A 23,863-nucleotide genomic window follows, 5' to 3' on the forward strand; every position below is an offset into this window, starting at 1 on the left:
CAGGGGGATCTCCCGCTCCTGCGGAAGCGTCGGCTGGGGATCGTTCGTCGGTGCGAGAGTCTCCGCTTCAAAGGGAGGCTTCTACTCTGCAAGTGACCACTTCCCTGTCGACGGTGGCCGTTGATGTCGTGACTGCTGTTCCGAGGGCGTCATTGGTCACCCCGGCTTCGGTGGTGCCAATTACCACTCCTACGGTTATGGCTATAGGTACCTCGACCGTGATTTCATCCACGGCGGAGAAGGCCGCCCTCTCTCCCTTGGAACGCTGGCGAAAGACGCAGGTAGCGCGAGCTCTGGCCAATTTCGAAGATACTTTGGCCCACTGCACCCGGCTGGTCTTGGAGGAGAATTGTCCCTTCGAAGAATTTAAGGAAGTTCTAGAACACGATGCGTCCTTCTTGCGTAAGAGGCTCAGCGCTACCGCGGCGAGGCCCTACTTTCAGCTTCTGAACGAAGTGGAGGGGGCAGTTCGGCAGCTGCTCACTCTTCGTGCGGAAAGCTCCGCTCTTGTTGATCTCACCTCTCGCGAAGTTCGAGTAGCTATGGCAGATCGCGATCGCCGCCTGAATGAGAACATGACACTAGAGTTAAAGCTGTCAGCGGAGTCGGAGCAGGTCAAAGCTGAGGATGCACAAGTGGCCCGCGAGGAAGAAACGGTCGATAGCCAGTTCTCCTGACTCTCCTTCGAAATAGAGAGGCTGAAACAGGTTGTAGCTGACGCACAGGCTTCCCTGGTTGTTCAAGAGAAGGCTCGTGATCAGGTGGCAAAAGAGTTGGAGGGCATTAGGTCTCGCCGGCGATTGACCACTGACTCTGTTGAGGAGAAGGATCGAGCTCTCAAGGATGTCAGGGAGACCATTAAAGACTTGATCTCGTGCACAGAGGAAGATCTTCGTCGAGAGGTCCTAAGGAGGCTTGAGCTTCGCCATGCTGAAGAAATCCATGAGGCGGAACTTCGATTGAAAGCCTTGTAATTTTGCCTCTTTTCGTCCTGTCTGATTGCCAGTTGTACTAGGATCTCTTTCTATGAATGAAATTATCCTTTTGTTTTTGGTCTATTGTCACTTGTGTGTGTGCTCCATTTTTTTGCAATCATGCATTAGTCAGAATTTGACCGTAAGAGAACCTCATCTGCAGAGGAATTCTTGTCAGTGAGTTTCTGCTGCAAGATTATCTCATCTGCAGGCGAATTTTGTCCGCAGGCGGGTTTGCAGATGTCTTGACGGCGAATCTGGTCCTGACTGGGTTCCGCTTTCAGTGGGCCACGTGTCAATCCACGTGTACGCCAGTTAAGGAGACGTGGGCTAGCCGTTTCGCATTAAATGCGAAGTAGTGGGCCTCTTCGTCCCTCGCACCCGATTCGGGCCGTTGTTGCAGATCGTGGTCACAAACCGTCAGATCTTGTCCGTCCCAGGTAAATCCGATCTGTTTGGCCTTACCCTTCAACCTGCTTTAGCCTTGAACGGTCCAATCAAGTGTTGAGTAACCGTCCAGGACTCTTAGGGTATTTAACGCCCTTATCCTCTGTTAAGAGGATCTACAGGCTTTTCATCGTCTTCCCACAGGGTAAACTCAAATTTTCCCTCCCTTAGACCTCTGATGGCGCCAAAGGTGAAGAGGGTCGTTTCCAGAAAAAGGAAAGAGCTGTCTTCTTCAGGTGCTGCTGAGGTCACCGCGGCTGAAGGTATCTTCTTGCTTTGACTTTCGCGTGAGTTGAGTAGGTATTCTTCCCTTGACTCCTCTCTATGTTATTGTCATGTTTTACAGATCGAGGGGAAGCGCCGGTTGACGAGGAACATTCGGCCGAGCCTATCGCTGAGCCTATCTTGATTTTGGACGACGACGAGTCTGAGGGAGCTGAGCCCTGTCTCGAGATCCCACCCATCATGGCGCTCGCTCCAGGCCAAGAGCCTGCTCCCACCGAGTCCTTGTCCTGGCAAGCTCGCATCGAAGAGTTCGAGAGCGCTGTGAGGCAGGTGATTTCCCTTGTCGAACTCGGCATGGGCAGTTTCGCCAGCTTCAGGCAGTCCCTCTATGATCACGTGGCTGATTTACGGCGATCGGGTGAAAATCAGCTTGCTACTCGTTGCGTGCGTGAGCTCCGTCTCCTAGAGCCACGCATGATAGGGTTAGAGACCTTGCTACGGGGAGGTCCGGAGGCCAACATGGAGTCTTGCATGGCTCATGTCAGGCGTCAGGAAGCCCTGGAGCAGGAGACCCGTTCCAAAGAAATAGTGGATCTGGAGTCTGTCGCCAACTTTTGGGTGGGTCAACAACATTTGCTAGAGGAACAAATCATTAACCTCAATCGCACTATGGCTCGCCTGAGGGCCGAATTAGGACAGGCGGAGGCGAAGTGGAAGGGGCTCCAATCCGACGTTGTTAAGGTCAGTAAGAACGCTGAGGCGGAAACTCGACGCCTGCTAGCCTTGCGCGAGCTCTGCGAGCCGCAGTTGGTGATTTTCCTCGGCCATCATCCCTGTTGCTAGGGCGACGTGGAGGGATGGAATCTGAATCTCTAATGGCAATACAGCTTCACAGCCGTATACCAATGAGTAGGGCGTGGTGCCAGTCGGTGTGTGAACCGTCATGCGATATGCCCACAGGCTCTCACCTAGCTTTTCGTTCCAGTCGCGCTTGCTAGTGGAAGTCAGCTTGGTCAAGATCTTGATGATCGTTTTGTTGAAAGCTTTGGCCAAACCATTCGCTGAAGGGTTGTAGGCCGTGAAAGAGAGGTTCTGTATTTGGAATTTGTCACAGAACCTGGTGAACGCGTGGCTAACGAACTGCGTGCCATTGTCATGAATGATTCGTCGGGGTACGCCGTATCGGTATATGACATGGTGCTTGATGAATTTGATCACGTCGTTAGTCTTGACTTCTCTTAAGGGGATGACTTCGGCCCACTTAGAGAAGTAATCGGTGATTGCGAGGATGAAGCAATGGCCTTTCGCCGATGGTGGAGAAATTGGCCCAACTATGTCCATCCCCCATGCCTCGAAGGGCCAAGACGCCCTCGTCGGATGCAGATCCTCAGGAGGCTGGTGTATGTAATTGGCGTGGATTTGGCACTCGTAGCATCGCTTCGCATAAGCGACTGCGTCAGTAACCATCCCAGGCCAAAAGTAGCCTATCCTCCGCAGGCGATCCCATAGTTTGGGTCCAGGCTGATGAGCTCCACATGCGCCGTCATGGGCTTCGCGTAGGGCCTCTTGTGCCTCTGCCTTTGAAAGACAGCGAAGCAACAATCCGTCATATGACCTCCGATACAACATTTTAGTGGTTGAATCGTAGTAGAACCTCGAGGCACGTCGTCGGACGGACTCTCGTTCCTTCGAGTCCTTGGGCAATATGCCGTATAGGACATAATCGATGATCGGGAGACGCCAATCTTCCTGATCTGGCTGATCCGAGGCTTGATGAGTGGCGTTCGCCTCTGGGACGTCTCTGGGTCGAAAAAGTTTTCGGCTGGCGACAGCGACTCGTTGGGTCGTTCCCAAAGGCTGGGCTAAGTTAGCTGCCAAGGATGCGAGAGCATCCGCATGGGTGTTCTTTGAACGGAGCACGTGCTCAATGCGGAAACTCTCGAATAACTCCACTAGTCTGACGACCGCTTTGTGGAGTGGGACGAGATCATCATTCCTGACTTCATACTCGCCAGTCATTTGTTTGACGATGAGTTGGGAGTCGCTGTAAGCCTCCAGGTGCTCGATCCCGAGCTCCTTGGCCAACTCGAGCCCTATGAGCAACGCGTTGTACTCAGCTACGTTGTTGGTGCATGGTTCCGTCAAGGAAAAGGCCCGGGGTAACACGTGACCATGCGGAGAGGCGAGGACCACCCCCACTCCTGCAGAAATAGAGCCGCTCGCGCCTGCGCGAGATGCACCGTCGAAGGAGTTTCATCTGGCAGATCTTCGAATAGATCGGTCTTCACCCCTAGCGGGTGACTAGCCATGAGATCGCAGATGGCTTGTCCCTTGACTGATTTCTGCGGCATGAAGTGGATGTCGTATTGAGAGAGCAGAAGTGCCCACCTGGCCAGGCGCCAGTTTAACGTTGTAGGTTGTGTCATGAAGACCCGAATGGGATTCATCCGGGAGATGACATTGATGGTTTGGCCAACCAAGTAGTGCCGCATCTTTTGGATAGCAAACACCAAGGCTAGGCATTCCTTCTCGACCATTGGGTACCGTTGTTCGACGCCCTGCAAGGTTCTGCTCAGGTAGTAGATGCCTTGCTCGTGGCCTGCATCGTCGTTTTGAGCCAAGAGGGCACCTAGAGAGTGTTCCATGGCCCGTATATATATGAGGAATGGCCTCCCTGAGATTGGCGCCGCAAGGACAGGCGGATTTGAGAGATAAGCTTTGATCTCTTCAAAGGCCCTTTGGCATGGATCGTCCCAGACGAAGGAAGTACCTTTCTTCATCAGCTTAGAGAAGGGTTGACATTTGCCCGAGAGATTCTTCATCAGCTTAGAGAAGGGTTGACATTTGCCCGAGAGATTCGAGATGAATCTTCGGATATAAGCCAGTTGTCTTTGAAGGCCTCTTAGCTCTTTAAGATTTCGGGGCGGTTGGAGCTCTTGGATAGCTCGCACCTTGTCTGGATCAATCCGGATTCCTTTCATCGTGACGACGAAACCGAGGAATTTACCGCTAGACATCCCCAAGAAGGACTTAGTAGGATTCATCTTGAGCTGATGAGTCCTCATGAGTTCGAACATCGCCTTCAAGTCTTGGAGGTGATCCTCCTTGTGGCGACTCGTCACGACCAAGTCGTCTACATAGCATTCGACCGTCTTTCGCAGATGATCTCGAAAGATCATGCTCATGGCGTGCTGGTAAGTTGCGCCGGTGTTCTTGAGCCCGAAAGGCATGACGGTGTAACAGTACACCCCCATGGGAGTTCTGAACGCAGTGTGCTTCTCGTCCTCGGGGTGCATTTTGATTTGATTGTACCCCGAGAAGCCGTCCATGAAGGACATCCTCTCGAATCCGCACGTGTTGTCAATGATGACATCCGTGATGGGCAGAGGAAATTCGTCTTTAGGGCACGCGGCGTTGAGGTTCCTAAAGTCGATGCAGATGCGGATCTTGCCGTTCTTCTTCAAGACTGGGACAATATTCGCCATCCAGTCGGGGTGTTGCTCCTCTCTGATGAAGCCGGATTCGATCAGCTTCTTTACTTCAGATTCGATCGCCTCCATGATTTGGGGGCGAAACCGCCTCTGCTGTTGTTTGATTGGTTTGGCGTCAGGGCTGATGTTGAGGCGATATGTGGCGACCCGCGGATCCAGACCAGGCATGTCTTCGTAATTCCAGGCGAAAACGTCAATGTATTCCCGTATGAGGGCGATGAGATCCTCTTTTTCCTGAGGGGGCAGACTGCCGCTGATGAATATGGGCTTGGGATTCGCCTCAGTACCCATGTTCACCTGGAGGATTTCGTCTTCGGTTGGTGGTTCGCGCTGTTCGAAGCGACTGTTCCACTGGGCGTTAACATGGCGATCCCACGTTTCGTCATAGAGTGAAAGTTGTTCATCCTCCGCCATTTCGGCGGGATCCACCGTAGCCATGTTGACTGTAAGGCTATCGAAGAGATTCCTCACGCTGATGTCTGAGTCCTAAGCTGAGGTTGTTGACGATTGGGCCCCCGAACATGCATAGTCGGAGTCCTCATTGACGTAAAAACACAGATCTGACGAGGAGGAGGAGTAGCCTAAGCCTCTCCGAGTCCTGTTGAAGTAATTCGAGGGCTTTCCTTTGGGGACGTAGGCGGGTTTGATGACCGTCTTACGTCCTCGGCCGTAATTTAGGCCCTCCAAGCTGGTGAGGTCGTACCCCATATCACTCATCATTCATTTCGCAACTCGACTGTACTGCGAAAACTGGGGCGCCGGGTCCTCGTCCTCAGATTCATCCCATAGCGTGCGCAGGGGGTTATCGATCCGACCGAAAATAATATCTTTTCGATAATTGTTTCGGGCCGGTACGATGAACACAGCTTGCGATGATCTGATCGGCTGCGTCTTGGCGGCGTATGACGAGCATGCCGGCAAGTGTATGGAAGGCTCACTGTAGAGCTTCGACCATAGTTCATTTGGCGCATCATCTTCGGACGTGGAACAAGACGACAAATAAGCAAAGTCGGATTTCTCATTCACGATAAATTTTTTCGCCTGAACAGCGTTGGTTACATGGTGACTCTCGTAACCAATTACAATTGACTCAAAGTTATTCAGAATTAAGCTGTCACCGTATTCAGGCTCGCTATCCGCCTCGTTGCCGCTCTCTGGCTCCTCCGCTGGCGGGGCGTCGGGGTCCTGGTACAGCAGAGAGTCTGTGAAGTAGTTTTCGACGCCCTTGAAGGGCTGCTTGTCGGCCACTACTGTCCTGACTCGCTCATAGTTGTCCACATACTTCAAGCACTGGTGTAACGTGGACGGGACTATTCTATTGCCATGGATCCATGGGCGCCCTAGGAGTATGTTGTACGAGGGTTCGGCGTCGATGACGTAGCACGTCACCTCCGTCTTCATGTCGCCTATCCGACATTTCAGGCGGATTTTGCCGAGCGGCCGAGTCCCCGTGGCGTTAAAGCCCAAAAATCCACTTATCGACTCTCTTTAATAGAGCGATAAGTCCTCAAAATTGCTTCCATAGCAATATTCTTCTTGTCACGTTAACACTACACCTTTGACAAAAATCCACTTATCGACTCTCTTCAATAGAGCGATAAGTAGGGGTGCCAAACGGTTCGGATATATCCGAACCGATCCGCATCCGTATCCGAACGGATGCGGATATGGTAGGCTAATTTTAAAACCGGGCGGATACGGTAACGGATACGGATATGGTTTCGGATTTTTTTTCGGATACGGATTCGGTAACGGATAAGAGGGTTGCGGATACGGATATCCGCAATGTAATAGTGATTCGGGTAATCGGGTCCCAAATTTATAGTTACAAACCCACTAACCCAAAACCAAAAATAAAAAGAAAAAAAAACCCTAGGCCCTCACCCTCAGCCCTCAGGCCGCCTCCACTCTCCATCAACCTCCAGGTCCTCCACGATTCTCCACTCTCCACTTTCCAGTCCACTCCGGCCCTCAAACTCAGCTCAGAAATCAGCAAGCAAGTTTTTTCCCTCCGAAGCCATCTTTTTCAGCCACATTACACTTGTGATACTTTGATTTGAAGTAATGCAACTTTAGGTTCCGAGGTCTTGTTAGCAATTGCATCTGATGGAACTTCGACGATCCCTACCTAAAAATTAATTCATCAGTTTATGCAAAGTTTTCTTTAATAAGTTAATGCAGCTCAATAGAGACTAAGTGATATAGACTCTCGGATCTAGGTTTTCGGCAATCTCAGTCTCCCACCTGTCGCCGTTCTCAAGTAGTTTCTCCTTATCATAGAGCAACTACTAGAAATGATGAAATCTACAGCTTCAATTGTGATTTCTTGTGCTGGGCATATTTACGATCACAAAATGTGGTGAGATTACACAATTCTTGATTTTGGCAATCAATAGAATTTGAGGAACTAAATTCTGCTTGTAAACAAACAAGCACCTTATACTGGAGAAGCTCAAAGATTGCTCCACATGTGAACAATGAAATAACATCTAGAAAAAATTGTTGACAGTTAGTCCATTGCAATGTATCAGATTGAAGACTTAAATTGCCAATTTGGAATATCCTGTAGCTCCTTAATCTTTTATTGGTTCTGAGAACACTCTATGTATCTTAATATTTTCTCGAGAAATACTTGACAGATATTTATGCCTTATACACGATTTTTCAGAAAAAGGCAAATAAACAAGCCCAAACCAGTTCGCAAGGCAGCTAGCCTACCCAAATACATGATACATTGATACCTCTATTGATGGGCAATTGTGTGTTATTTACCTGTTTACTCTAGGCATTGCATGATTAATTATTTATAGCCCTGTGGTATTATATAATTGTCCTCTATACACAGAAAATTAGTCTGTTGATTGTCCGATTACACAATACCTTGATATTTACTTATTTGTTGTGTAACTCTCAGGCCGTTGGATGAAGATTATGTCTAATAAGTTTGTGCTAATTTTAGTTTTCAATTGATGGTTTTGTATGAAGATTATATGTCTAATAGATTTATGTCGAATATCCGTTTATATCCGTGATCATATCCGATCCGATTCTCAAATATCCGAACCGTATCCGTTTCCGATAAATGCGGATATGGTTAAGGTTTTTTCTTACCGAGGGTGATCCGTATCCGTATCCGTATCCGTTTATAAAAAGCGGATATGGATATGGTAAACGTCATATCCGAACCGTATCCGCTCCGATAACACCCCTAGCGGCCGGTCATGAGATGTGCTCTTGATGAGCATATCTTCAGGGGTGAAAGTGATGCACAGGACTCGTCTCTCAGAGACTTGGCAGCAAGTTGCACATCCCTGTTCTGCATCCGTTATCTTCGAGAAATGGGTATAGAACGCCTCTGAGTCGGCCAGCGCCTCTTGGAGGGCCTCTCGGGTGGACCTGGACAACCGGAGGAGGTCGTACATGGTGATTCGCACGAGAATGCTTTTCAGTTGCGCGAGCACGTTGAAGCGGAAAGGCTGGCGACTTGTGCTTGGTCCGTCCGGATTGGGATGGGTTGCTGCGACTGGCCTCGCGGGAGGTCCTGCCAGGTTTTCCACCCTCGCGGGATATTCTTTCGCAAATTCTTTCTCTGCCCTCGTGGCGAAGACGTTGGTGTCTTCTTTAGAATCGGTCAGGGCAGTCATCGCCGTGTCATCTCTACCTAGGATGGCGGAGACAATGTTGCAGTGCTTCCTATTAGCCTCCTAGGAAGGCTGTGCAGTCCACTGCTCGTCATGGAGGAGGTCTGGATGAACCCACATCACCTGCCCATCTGGCAGAGTTTGTGGGACCAAACCCTTTTCCCGCTGGTTGTGAGGATCGTCGTTAGTGATCTTCAAGACCGCCTTGGGGATAGGGATTACCCCTGCAGGGGCTTGAACCTCTGGGAGATCTGTCCCGAAGCTTAAAGTGATCATGTTCGTAGTCACTTGCTTCTGGACTTTCTCTTTCTTCAAAACCCCCGCGTCGTAGAGGGCTTGGAGCTTGTCCTTGAGGACGTAGCATTTGGTTGTGTGATGCCCAAGGAATCTGTGATATGCACAGTAACTTGGGTCACCGGTTTTGTCCGCCTCCTCAGGCTTCGCGGCTTCTGGTAACTTAATTCGCCCACTCTTGAGTAGAGTGTCGAAAGTCGCCACCACCTGGTCTTCTTTGAAATCATATTACCGCTGGGGGCGTGGCTCAAACTGCCTAGGTTTAGGCTTTTGAGCAGCCTTCGGCGCTGGGGCGGTGTCGACTGCCATGATTTCTTTTCCTCTCGACCGAGGAGGATTCTTCGGCACAGCTGGCTCTGCTGCTCCCTTTTTGGACTGTGGCTCTTCGGCCTCCAGCCTCTTGATCATATTTTCGACTTGCTCGCCTTGGCGAACAAGCTCCTTCCAAGTCCGGGTCTCTACTGCCCCTATTTTGGACAGGATATGGATCGACAGATTGTTGCGGCACATCTCAATCAGCGTCGCCTCGGAAACTTGGTCCCGACAGTGGACTGATCGATTCCGAAATCTCTTCACGAAGTCGTTGACCGACTCCGACTTCCGCTGCTTCTCAGCGAGGAGAGTGGCCATTGACACTTCTGTGTCGTCGAAGAAGAAGCGGGCGAGGAAGAGCTTTTTGACGTCGGACCATGCCTTGATAGAGCCGGGCTCCAGTTTGCGGAACCATTCAAAGGCCACCCCCTTGAGGGTACCTATGAATAGTCGAGTAAGAATGGCGTCATTCCCCGTAAGAAATCCGGTCTGCGCCATGAAGTAGTAGATGTGCTGTGAGGGCGACCCCTTGCCATCAAACTGTACCAAGCTGATGGGCTTGAACTTCGCTGGGTATGGGACCGTGTCCCATTCGATAGGGTAGGGGCGTACCACCCCCAGCTTGTTCATGTTTTGCTGGAGCTTCAGCACGTTGAGTTGGTCCTGGAACTCGTCGAACCTTTTGTCACGGGTGCTATCCCCAGTGTGCGACGTTCCTATCGACGTTTTGGAGGAGTAATCGGACTGCCGATCATCCTCCGTCTCAGCCGCTAGATGGTGAGGAGGTACCCACTCCTTGTCCCTGGTTTGCCGGGGTAAGGGACGTTGGGTCCTCTTCTTCTTCTTTTTCGTTCAGCAGTTGCTCCATCATTTCTCTTAGAGAGTCGATGGTCGCCTGTTGTTCCTCCAGCTTTTGAGCCATCGACTGCTCGGTATTGAGTTCGGTCATGTGCACTCTCGCCTGCGCGTCTTGACTTGAGCTCGAGGTCTGAGATGTGGCCGCCGCCGAATGAACCTCGTCTTCACCGCAGGAGGGGGGTATCAGGGTAGAGTAATCAAACCCAATGCTTGCCCCCCCGGGTGTTAGGTCTTAGGACGGAGTCCGAGTCTGGCGAGTCGGAGAGTACCGCCTTCCCCTTGTCCGTCATGTTAACTGTGGCGGATGAGAGCTCCAGGTCGTCAGCAGCGCGTCTTTTCTGGTGACGGCGCCTTCGACGGGAGGGCCTTGGTCGAGAGGACTGTTGAGAAAGTCTCTCAAACACCGAAGGTTTAGCCGTTCCGACGCATTGGCAGTCGGCGAGGACCGTGTGGATGAGTCTCTCGCAGTGGCACTAAGGACTCGCCTCATGGATAGTGCGTTTGTGAGTCAAGAATTCTCTGAGGTCTTCTACGGGTGGTTGGTGACAACCCCCAGCCTCAGAAGAGTCGCTCTGGTGAGCCGACGAGAGATTTTTGGGCGCTCTCTCTGGTGCGCGTTGGGTGGAATGCTTTGGTGCTGGAGTCGGGCGATCTCGCCTTGACTGGCGAGTCTTCGCGTTTGAGCGAACTCCAGTACGTGGGCGGGTTTCACCCCTTCGCCTGGAAGAACGGGTTCGCGAGGACTCGCCTACTTCTCTACCTTTACGTTTATCCGTCAAATGGTTATGACGAGGCTCGCCAGCCTTCGAGGATTCGCCTACTCGGGTAGGCTCGTACACTCGGTGTGGTTTATTCGCATCAGGGATATGACCTGAGAAGCGAAGTCTTCCCGAGCAGGCGGCTCTGCCTTCTTCGGTGGCGCTCGGATATGACCTGAGAAGCGAAGTCTTCCCGAGCGGGCGGCTCTGCCTTCCTCAGTTGGCGCTCCTGACTTGGAGGGCCTCCCAATGTCGGGCAGTTTGCCTTCTCGCCTAGCGTTCCTCGGGCCCGTATGATGGCTCAGGCCGTTATGAGGAACGGAGGTTTGGACCTCCTGTCTGACGAGTTCCTGCCGCCGCTGTTGGTTAGTTCTCCCAACGGGGAGAACGTCACCGCGAGCTGTGGCAGCGTGGTTTGTGCCGGAGTGAACCGGCGTTCCCTTCGGGGTAGGTGTCCGCGGGGATCGCTTGGCGACCCATTCGGCAGACCCTTGCCCTTTGTGCTCGATCTCCGGCTTGGCGTTGATCGATTGCGAGGGAGTGGGTTCCTCCGATGAGATTCGGGTGGAACCCTCAGGTGCAGAGGCTTTGACCGTCTAAGGTCAGCCTCGGCGCACAGCTCTGTGGCGTTTGCGGGACGCATCGCCACCAGAGGAGGAGGAAGACAAGTACTCTTCGTACTTGGCCTGGTCGAACTCGATTTCTATGGACTCTACAGTCGTCCCGACAGCAACTTCATCAAATTGAGCCACCACCATTTCGTTCGATGAAACAGCTTCTCCCACTGTGGTCGCCATCTTCTGTAGGGTGAAAATTTGATTTCCCGGAAACAGGGAGTTTCGTTTGTATTGATAAGAAGGCTTATTGCAAACTAACAAATCAAATGTTTACAACAGAAGCAGAGGGAAAGCCCTCTTTATTTTGTGTGGGGACTTTAGGTGGCTGTAGGACGCTTCGCTCGATGCTCGTGTCGAGTCTGCTTCCCTTGGACCGTTTGAATGAGGTTACTGGAGAGCTTCAGTACGCAGTAGAAGCTCGGGGCAATAGAGTTCGAGTCTGCTTAGTTCGCCGGCGATCGGAGCTCGGAGCTAAACAGTGATGCTGCAATGCAAAGGTTATGCAGAGAGCTTGGTCTCAACTCTTTTCTCTAAGTTTTGCGACCTCTCCTCCAGTGTGCCGGAAGGGGCTTTTAAATGGAAGAGACGCTTCGCTCGATGCTCGTGTCGAGTCTGCTTCCCTTGGACCGTTTGAATGAGGTTGCTGGAGAGCTTCAGTACGCAGTAGAAGCTCGGGGCAATAGAGTTCAAGTCTGCTTAGTTCGCCGGCGATCGGAGCTCGGAACTAGGCAGTGGTGCTGCAATGCAAAGATTATGCAGAGAGCTTATGGTTCAATCAGCTGATCCAACTATGAACGGATTGCTCAATAGCTAGAACAGTTGAGTCTCTTCTTCTTGACTTGGAAGAAAAGCTGAAACTTGAACCCCTTCTCCTTGGGTGGAAGAAGTTCTTACATAGTGGAGAGATGGCGTGGCTATTTGGCTGTTCCTTGAATTATGGGATGTGACCATACGTTGTTCAGGGATAGCCTACTGTTCACCTGTACCATGGGCGGTCATTCGAGGAGCTGCACTTTGCATCACGTCATGTAGGAGTGGGAAGGCCCCTCCTCGTATTCGTGACAACTGCTGTCGGATGCTTGCGTGGATCTGACCAACCAACGAGCGCCGGCGGCTCTCGCCCCTCACTTGGACAACTAAGGTGAGCCGCATTTATGAGGGTGTAGGCTGCTTTGACACCTGTCTGCTCACTCGTACTGTAGGCGGCTATTCGACGGGCCTAGAGTACCGTGTCCTCTCTCTTCAGGCCCAGAGAGGCGGGAAAGCACGTTCCTGGCACTCGAGTGGGTTTGGACAGTTCGCCGAATGCTGGCGGATCCGTCTCCTGACTTAGACAGCTGAGGTGAGTCGCATTTATGAATGCTCAGGTTGACTCGACACCTGTCCCATCTTTCATGCTGTGCGTACTGTGAGCGGCCGCTTGACGGTCTTGGGGTACTGTGCCCTCTCCCTTCGGGTCGAGAGGGATGGCAAGGCCCATCTCAGCACGTGGGGTAGCGGATACCCAGCTGTGCTAACGGCCTCGAGGTTTGCAGGCAGATTCGTCTTTGGACTCGTGCAGGCGAGTTGAGTAAAAGGCGGACTTCCGCTATCCCAATCGACCTTAACTCATGCAGGCGAGCCGATCGTTGGGCGAACCTAGAATCGAATACATTTGGCGTCTACGCGGCTCAGGCCCGAGCTAGAGAACTGAACGTACGAGTTCTTCTTGCAGGCGAATTTCCAGTAAGTCCATAGAGGTATTTTTTACCGTCTACATACCTGTGATAGTCTATTTTCTCCAAATTTCCCCACCAATTCTCTTCAATAAGATGGTGGGTCCATCAAAACTATCACGTTAACAGTTACCTCTGATAGTCAAACTCATCAGATAGTGACCTACCAGGTGATAAGCCTCTATTCTGACTTGATGGATAGTGGCCCACAAGGCGATGTGTCATGTCTACCCATTTTTTCTTCCCTTGCTAAGTCTTAATCAAGACTAGGGATTGGTTGCTTGGAGCCTATTGGATTAAGAGTAATGAATCTTCCTGTCAATCCTCTTCAATAGGATGATAGGTCTGCAAATATTATCGAGTTAACATTATACTTTTGACGATTTATATCTTCACGGAGTATGAATTCAGCTTACATCACTCCTAATTTGTCACGTTAATAAAATACCTCTAACAATCAACTTATCGACTCTCTTCAATAGAACGATAGGTCTACAAATCTGTCAAGTTAACATCACACCTCTGACAATCAATCCTTTCATTATGTTAATACTACACATCTGACAACCCACTTATTAATCCTCTTCAATATGATGATAAGTCTATAAAGTTGCTCTGATCACAACAAATTATGTCATGTTAATATCACACATCTGACAACTAATCCTTTCATCACGTTAATATTACACCTCTGATGACGTCATGTTTACATTACACCTCTGACAATCAACTTATCGACTCTCTTCAATAGAGCGATAGGTCCACAATCTTATCACGTTAACATTACACCTCCGACAATTAACTTATCGACTCTCTTCAATAAAGTGATAGGTCCACAATCTTGTCATGTTAACAAAACACCTTTGACAATCACCTTATCGACTCCCTTCAATAGAGTGATAGGTCCACAAACCCGTCAAGTTAACATCACACCTCTGACGACCAAATTAACTTATCATCTCTCTTCAATAGAGCAATAGGCCTATAAAATACTATTAGGTTAATATTACACCTCTAATAGTTAAACCCTCAATAAACTTGTTAATTCTTTTTCAACAAGAATAGCAAGTTTTTATTATAAAATCCCCAGCAGATTAAAAATTTTCTGGAATTATCCTAGTGATAATGAAGAAAATTTCTAAAATTTACTCTAAGTGAAAATTCATGCCAAGTTAATACTACACATCTGGCACTTCCAACTTTCTTTCAGTGTTTCAAGTGAAAATATGACACAGGAAGAAATAACGGCAAAGCCTACATATTTAATATTGTAGCCAACGATTATTATTAAATTAATAATCTATGAATTCATATCTTTCATGCATGAAGGACTTTATCTCGATCCCTAATTAGAGAAAAGTCTACTTCTAACACGGCTTGCAGGTTAGTCTTTCTCTGTGAAAATGATAGAAGCCTACATTTCAATATTGTAGCATGTTATTATTAATAACACCAGAATCCATGCCTTACACACATGTGAGACTTTATCTTGAACCCTAATTAGAGATAAGTCTCCATCTAACACATGCGGTCGGGGGCCTATTCACGTAATAATGACGGAGTCTACGTATTCAACATCATAGCACCAAAAATCCATATCTTTCACGCATGAGAGACTTTATCTCGATCCCTAATTAGAGATAAGCCTACGCCTAACACGCGTTACCGGGTAGTCCATTCCCGTGAAATTGACAAAGTTTATATATTCGATGTCATAGCACTAAGTCTAAGAGAATTCATTCTTTTAGCACAATGTTACATGTGGAACGGATTTAGACAATCCACATGCTAGCCCGACTCAAACGCTAGTCGGTAAAGGCTTATCAAATTTGATGATGGTTGAGGGTTTACCAAAAATTCTATGAATGTTTGTGGGCCCATCAGCTTAATGGATGTGAGCCGTGACGTGACGTTTGAGAGCTTCTGCTCATGAGTAGCTTGTACCGTCACTATAGTTTCTCTTCGAGCTCATCCTCACACAGGTCCTACGTGGCAAATCACTTCAACCAAGATGCCTTCAAAGCAGGTGCAGAGAACAACTTCTTTATGATAAGAAATCAACAGCTCCAAGATCAGAGTTGAGATCCAAAGTATTTCAAAAATTTGTCTCAGTCAACCGTGAATTTTTAAAAACTTTGGAGGGGGTTCTGTAGGCTGTCTAAAAATTATTACAAATAGCTAATCCCTATCAAACACCAACGATGGAAGTTGCAACCTAACGACTTCCACATTAATAACTCGACGATAACAATTACAATGAGACAACTTTCACGTCAACAAACAAAGGCTACAACTAGAAGATTTATATGTAATCAAAAAAGGTTATAATTTGACGACCTTCACGATAACCGATGAAAGCTCTGATTCAATAACCTTCACAATCAACAGCGAGAGTTATAATCTGACGACTCTCACATTTCAAGGAGCTAAAACAAAGATTACAAAATAATAATCTTTGCGACGCTCTGACATAAGAGATTACAAGTCAACAATCTCTTCAATCCAAGACACAGAACTCATCTCAGCATCCTAGAAATGAAACACAAGTTGTCACATTCCAGAGTCAAAGCAACGCAACCACTGCGTTATCAACCACCAACGCAGCTCAAATTCGGTCGCGGACGCAGCTCAGATCTAGCTGCTAACGCAGCTTCCAAATGCTACGTTCGAACGAAAGATTCACACCCAGCAACGTAGGACATGCGTTTGATTCATTCAAACGTGATTCAAATGGTTCCAGAAACTATTTTTCACCCACGGTTTGTGTGACGCCCCTGGGTTCACACAAGCCTGCAGTCCAAGGTGAAACCAAGAATATCAAACCTGCCATGCACCATACCGTGCAATAACATATTTCACCATCACAATTAACATCTGTCTAGTAGAATCAACATCTGGGGTAGGTGCAAAACAGGCAAAAGATAATACAAGATATACTGATGAAATGATAGTAGTCACGTAAATATCTCATCATCCAACATACAGAAATATATAGTCATGATCTGAGTAGATAAACAGGAATACTCAACAAGTCTCAAATACAAATGTCTGATAAGAGGAAATAAGGCACACCGCCTTTACAACTTCTAGAATAAGACTCTCAAATACCTAAACAAAACTCTACTGTGGAACTCCAAAAGAAAATATATCTAAGTAAACAGCTGAAGCTAAAATGCCTCGCCATCAACCTGTTACTCTCCGGGCTCCTGGCTCGTTACCTGAAAGGGGGAGGAACAACGAGCGTCAAAGCGCTAGCGAGTTACATCACAACCAACCCCAAGGGATCAGGGCTCGTTGTATAAGAAAATACAGTTATTAAATAAGAGATCTAAAATCATTGATCTTACTATAGAGGGTTTTAGTATTTAGAAATTTACAACACGAGCATAAATCATTGATCTTACTATAGAGGGTTTTAGTATTTAGAAATTTACAACACGAGCATAGGTACGTCGAGAGAAATAATCCAAATAAGGAAACCCTCATGTATATACCTTGTATCTCCAATTGTAAATCTCTAAACACCAAACCCGAGGTTCTAGTACAGAAAACAATAATAAAAGAAATACAACTAATCTCAGAACATAAGTACAGTGCCAAGTCAAAATCTACATAACTCCCATGTCGTGATCTTCTGTGAGATAGTCATATGCAGGGTTAAGAACTATGTCCAAAACAGGAACTATATACTGTGATTTCCAAACTCTTGGAATAGGTGGCAGATGTCCAACACGAGGACTGAAATAGATTATAGTCCAACACGAGGACTGAAATAGATTATAGTCCAACACAAGGACTTCTATAGATTTTAGTCCAACACGAGGACTGTGAAATTATGCAACGGTCGCTGAGATATATATAGAATAATCTACCTATACCAATCCATACTCAAATCAGTGTGTAAGTCCCCAATTTATACCCTCAGGTCATCTATCATGCATGGACACATAGTAAGACTAAATACCATTGTCAGATAAACCAGGTAATCACTCGAACCTGAACGAATATTCAAGAATGCACAAAACAGGGAAAAAGCAACAGAGAGAATGACGGTCGACCGCACCGGTCGACCGCACCGGTCGACCGCTCTCTGATACGCGGCTGGCGGTCGACCGCTGCGGCTTCGCGGTCGACCGACAGAGCGTCGCGGTCGACCGATGAGGCTCTGCAGTCGACCGCAGCTCCAAAATGAGCCCAGCGGTCGACCGCACCGGTCGACCGCCGAGCGGACAGAAACCCAAATCTGGGTTTCTGTCAGCTCGAAACCTGAAACAAAATTGACAAAATTTCTACGATAACAAGAGTTCTAAAGTTCTGGGAAAATATAGCTAGTCTCAAGCATGAAATCCATATTCCCAATATTTCAAAATACATGAGAAAAACAAATTTAAACATGGTTAAGCTCTTGTTTAAGAAAACTCAGATCTAGATCTTCATTAGACAAAACGTTGGTGAACTTTCATAAACTGAAATATCGATTCTTGCAATCCATAATGTAAAGAACTCATTTTTATACGAAAATACCTGTTGGGCTCTTCAAAAACTCATGAAAAATCGAAATAAAACCATAGAAAATAGGGGTGAGGGATTGGGCGAGATGATACTCGCCTTAGATGCTGACAACTGCTCTGGAGATGATCCTCCTTTGCTCAAATCTGCGAAAATCCCCTGGAACTCCTCCAAACTCCTCAAGTCACCAGGTCCAGCTAGGGTTTTTGAGAGAAGAGAGATGGGGGCTAGGGTTTTAGGTCTGAGGTGAAATAGGAGCTCTCCTGGGTTGGAATAGTATAAGTACCAATTCCCTAACCCGACCCGAAACCCAAAAGACCAAAATAAAAACCCGTAAAACCCAAACCTGAAACTCTCTAAAACCGCTGTTCGGTCGACCGATGCGGTCGACCGCCACGGTCGACCGCGTCGGTCGACCGCGCAGCGGTAAAATGCCTGCTGCTAGGCATTTTACATGCTGGCCTTAACATCGATTTCTCTCACTTATATACACCCGTTAGGTTCCCAAACACTGATAAATATATACATCTTATATATATATATATATATATGGTTATTCATCATAAGAGAATTATTCACTATTAAAAATTCACATATATTCATTATAGAATTTTCGGGGTTTTACATTCTTCCCGCATTAAAAGAATTTCGTCCTCGAAATTCGGAAATCATACGCATATCGAAATATGAATTTCTAGATGAACATATAGAATATGTATACTTAACGATCTAAAATGATAACATTCTCGCTCAAATTCTAATCTAGTGGAACTAGTACATCGGGTGAAAAATCCAAACAAGGAACCCCCCATATATATACCGTGTGTCCAAAAAGATTAAAATTAAGCGAAAATATCTTCATTCTAGTGTTAAATATAAACATAACCAAGAATATAACATAAAGTAACATATATAACATAATAAGAATTAATTTACCTGCTCAACCAAGTGTGGGTAGTCGCGACGCATGTCCTCTTCGCGCTCCCAAGAAATCCCCTCAATGCCTCCTCGGTTACACTGAACCTTTCACTAAGGGAATCACCTTATTCCTGAGTCTCTTGTCCTCTCTGGCAAGAATACGAATCGGAATCTCAATAGTGGTCAAATCCTCCTGAAGCTCGATCTCTGGTGCATCCAATACTCGCTGCTGCTCCTCATCATGCAAGTGTTTCTTGAGCATAGAAACATGAAATACATTGTGTATACTAGACATCGATGCTGGAAGATCTAGTCTGTATGACACAGCTCCAATGCGCTCTAAAATCTGAAATGGTCCAATGTATCTCGGCGCAAGCTTTCCTCGTCGCCCAAATCGATGTACGCCTTTCATAGGCGATACCTTCAGCATGACTGAATCTCTAACCTGAAACTCCAAGGGTCTTCGTCTCTTATCGGCATAGCTCTTCTGCCGACTCTGAGCTGCTAGAATCTGCTCCCTGATCAATGCCACCTTCTCGGTAGTCTGCCTCACCAGCTCCGGTCCAAGCATCAAGCTCTTGGAAGTCAATGAAACATGCCCGCAACATGTCCTCCAACACCTGATTCACCCTCTCTGTCTGACCATCCGTCTGGGGGTGGAATACACTGCTATAGGATAGCCTGCTGCCAAATGAGTCCTGAAAACTTCTCCAAAAATGTGAGGTGAAAATCGATCCCCGATCCGATACGATCGTGTCTGAAACTCCGTGAAGTCGAACTATCTCCCAAATGAAGATCCTCGCATAAGCCTCGGCTGTATAAGTAGTCCTCACTGGGATGAAATGTGCTGACTTTGTCAACCGGTCCACTATCACCCAAACAGAATCATTCCCCTTCTTCGACTTCGGCAACCCTACAATAAAATCCATGGAAATATCTGCCCACTTCCACTCTGGAATGGGTAAAGGCTGAAGTGTCCCTGCCGGTCTCTGATGCTCTGCCTTCACCTGCTGACAGGTAAAACATCTAGCCACATACTCTGCAACCTCTCTACGCATACCGCTCCACCAGAAATGTCTCTTCAAGTCCTTGTACATCTTGGTGGTCCCTGGATGCACTGTGTATCAAGTACGGTGTGCCTCATCAAATAACTCTCTCTTCAGCTCTGCATTAGCTGGCACAACCAATCTACCCTTCATCCGTAGACCTCCATCAGTTCCAATGGTCCAATCAGTCTTAGGCTCTTTGGAAATCTCCTCCTTTTGGATTTGAATCCAAGAGTCTCCCAACTGAGCTCTAACAACTCTGTCACTCCAAGATGGCTGCACTGAGATAGCTCCCAAGAATGCACTGGTCCCTCTAATCTCGGGCCTAAAATTAAACTGGCTAAGAGTGATAAGATCCCGATGTAGTGAACACCTCAAAGCCGAAATCCGGGATCGACGCTTCCTGCTTAATGCATCTGCCACGACGTTCGCCTTCCCCGGATGATACTGGATCGCGAACTCGTAGTCCTTAATAAACTCAATCCATCTCCTCTGTCTCTGGTTGAGTTCCTTCTAGGAAAAGAGGTACTTCAGACTCTGATGGTCTGTAAACAACTCAAACTGCACTCCATATAAGTAGTGCCTCCATGACTTCAGTGCAAATACCACTGCTGCCAACTCCAAATCATGAGTGGGATAGTTCTGCTCATGCACCCTCAACTGCCATGAGATATAAGCTACTACCCTCTGAGTCTGCATCAATACGCCTCCTAAGCCTGCCAACGATGCATCTGTATATACGACGAATGTCCTGTCGCTGCTCGGAATGGTCAAAACCGGCGCTGTAGTCAACTTAGCCTTCAAAACATCAAAGGCCTTCTGGCACTCCATGCTCCATATGAACTGTACTCCCTTCTTCGTAAGGTGTGTAATCGGTGCTGAATTCTTCGAGAAGTCCTGAATGAACTTCCTATAATATCCAGCTAAGCCCAAAAAGCTGTGAATCTCTGTCACCGTCTTCGGTGGCTCCCAATCAAGAACTGTCATGACCTTAGCCGGGTCCACTGCTATACCCTCTCGACTGATAACATGGCCAAGAAATCTGACTTCTGAAAGCCAAAACTCGCACTTGCTAAACTTAGCATATAACTGATGCTCCTGTAGAGTCCTCAACGCTATCCGTAGATGCTCCTCGTGATCCGCTTCCGATCTCGAGTAAATGAGTATATCATCGATGAAGACGATCACAAACTGATCCAAAAAGGGACGGAAAACCCGGTTCATCAAATCCATGAATACAGCGGGTGCATTGGTCAACCCAAATGGCATGACCAAGAACTCGAAGGACCCATATCGAGTAAGAAAAGCGGTTTTGGGAATATCCATCTCCCTAACCCGCAACTGATGATAGCCAGAACGAAGATCAATCTTCGAGAAATACTGCGCACCCTGTAACTGGTCAAACAAGTCATCAATCCTAGGTAGTGGGTACCTATTCTGGATAGTGACCTTGTTCAACTCTCGATAATCTATGTATAATCTCATACTACCATCCTTCTTCTTCACGAAGAGGACCGGCGCGCCCCACGGAGAATGACTCCGGTGAATAAAACCCTGAGCTAATAACTCATCCAACTGGGTCTGAAGCTCCCTCATCTCAGCCGGTGCCATGCGATAGGGTGCACGGGATATCGGAGCTGTGCCTGGCTGCAACTCAATACAAAACTCCACCTCTCTCACCGGAGGTAATCCAGGTATGTCCTGAAAGACATCCTGATACTCTGAGACAACTCTAGTCTCCAAAAAATCGACACCCTGATCCCGTCCTGATACTCTGAGACAACTCTAGTCTCCAATAACTCAGCACCCTGATCCCGTCGCATCACCTCCTCGATGTACGCCAGAAATGACTCCGCAAATCGGTTGCCCTGAGAGGCGGCTACAATCATCTCGGACCCGTCGGACGCTCGCAGCTTGACTGTCTTCGCAAAGCAATCAATACTAACATGGTAGGAAGATAACCAATCCATACCAAGGATGACATTGAACTCGGACATATGCAACAATATCAAATCAACTATGAACTTCGACTCGTCTAAACTGACGGTACACCTCCTACAAACGCTCTCCAGAAGCGATACCTCACCTAAAGGGGTGGAAACAGATAAAGGGGTGTCTAGTGGCTGAGCTACAAGCTGGAGGCTAGCCATAAATGCATGCGATATGAAGGAATACGAAGCTCCCGAATCGAAAAGAATACGGGCGGGAAAAGAGTTCACAGAGAACGTACCCTCCACTACGGCTCCGCTAGCTCCATGATCGCGGGGAACAACCGCATAAACCCTGCCCATGACTGAAGACTGCTCTGCTACTGGAGATGGAGAATATGGGACAATCTGCCCCTGAGGAACCTCCTGAACTGCTCGAACCTGACCCTCAGTCCTCTGAGCTGCTGGCGGTGCCTCGAGTCTGTTCTGCTGGCCCTGGCCTCTGCCCTGCTGGCGCTGCTGCTGCTGCTGGTTCGGACCCTTGCCCTGCTGGGCTCCTGCTGGTACACTACGACACTCCGATGCCTTGTGCCCGACCTTGTGACAATTAAAACAAGATCCCTAAAACTTACGCTGCTGATGCGCTCTCTGATCCTGCTGGGGTCCCCTTTTATAAGGGCCCTGATGTTGCTGCTGCTGCTATCCAGAGAAAGATCTCTTGTTCTTGCCCTTGTCTCCGCTCTGCCCTGCCTTGGCCTTCACCTCCTTATCCTTCTGGAGCATGGAAGTCTCAATCTCCTGTGAAGTGGCGGCCTCAGCTACCTCTCTAACTGAATAGAATTTCCTCGAGACGAGGTATCGGCGGATATTAGGGCGAAGCCCTGGCAAGAACATCTGAGCCTGACGCTCTCCTGTCTGCCACATCCCCGTGAAATGTAACAGCTCCATGAACCTGCTCTCAAAGTCTGCAACCGTCATGTCCCCCTGAATCAAACGGGACAACTCAAGCTCCTTCCCAGTCCGTGCCGCCGAAGAAACGTACTGCCCATCAAAGAAGTAAATGAAGTCCTCCCATGAAAGGGTCATCCTCTGCTCTGGAGCAAACTGCAGTCGGTACCATCTCCCGGCATCTCCCTTCAGGCTATATGATGCCAATCTCTGCTTCTGGACTGAGTCTACACTGAGTATGTCCAGAATATTGCCCACATCCTCCTTCCACTTATGGGCTGCAAGAGGGTCTGGTGATCCTTGAAATTCTGGTGCCCTCATCTTCTGGTACCTCTCAACCATACGGAGCCAAGTCTCCTGCTCTGTGGCTCTATCTGGGACTGCTAAAGGAATGACTGCGGGTGTGATCCCTGGGGATCTCTCTCTGACAGGAACGACAGTTATCCCCTGCTGCTGAACAACCGGTGGTGGTGGTGTCCGTGGTGCTATATGAGTCGTCACCAACTCCTCAATGGCCGTCATCCTGGCAATGAGAGGAGCCATAAGATCCACCAAGTACTGAGGAGCCTGCTGCGACTCTGGTGGTGCCTGCTCCTGCTCGGGTGGAGCCTGCTGCGGCTCAGGTGGAGTCTGTTGGGGCTCTGCATGAGTAGCCCTACGAGTACGAGGTCTACCACGTCCTGCCATCCCTCTGATCATAAGAAAATAAGAGTTTATGAGTCAAAATAGACCTTCATAAATAACGTATCACAATACAATTTTTCACAGCATATAGTATTTACACAAATACTTTAAATTTATACAAAATAGTTGTCATAAAAAATTTCAAATTTTGAGATATACGCATATATCGTCCTCACTCATACTAGGAATTCCTTACGGACTCTATACATGAATCCTAAGAAACTCTATCCTAGTTCCACGACTCGACACAGGATGATCCTAAGGATATTGGAACTAGAGCTCTGATACCAACTGTGACGCCCCTGAGTTCACACAAGGCTGCAGTCCAAGGTGAAACCAAGAATGTCAAACCTGCCATGCACCACACCGTGCAATAACATGTTTCACCATCACAATTAACATCTGTCTAGTAGAATCAACATCTGGGGTAGGTGCAAAACAGGCAAAAGATAATACAAGATATACTGATGAAATGATAGTAGTCACGTAAATATCTCA

The 23,863-nt window shown here is 48.0% G+C and overlaps 1 protein-coding gene across 1 annotated transcript in view; it reads left to right on the forward strand.

The window, feature by feature from the left end:
• The window catches only part of LOC109841568 (probable serine incorporator), a 36,507-nt gene continuing 14,243 nt past the window's right edge, over positions 1,600-23,863 (forward strand). The window contains exons 1-2 of the mRNA XM_020410529.1: positions 1,600-1,684; positions 1,768-1,967. Of these exons, the coding sequence (XP_020266118.1) occupies positions 1,600-1,684; positions 1,768-1,967 (285 nt within the window). The remainder of the gene's footprint in view (positions 1,685-1,767; positions 1,968-23,863) is intronic.

Source organism: Asparagus officinalis, chromosome 5 (genome assembly GCF_001876935.1).
Source record: "Asparagus officinalis chromosome 5, Aspof.V1, whole genome shotgun sequence".
In the NCBI taxonomy this organism is placed as follows: Eukaryota; Viridiplantae; Streptophyta; class Magnoliopsida; order Asparagales; family Asparagaceae; genus Asparagus; species Asparagus officinalis.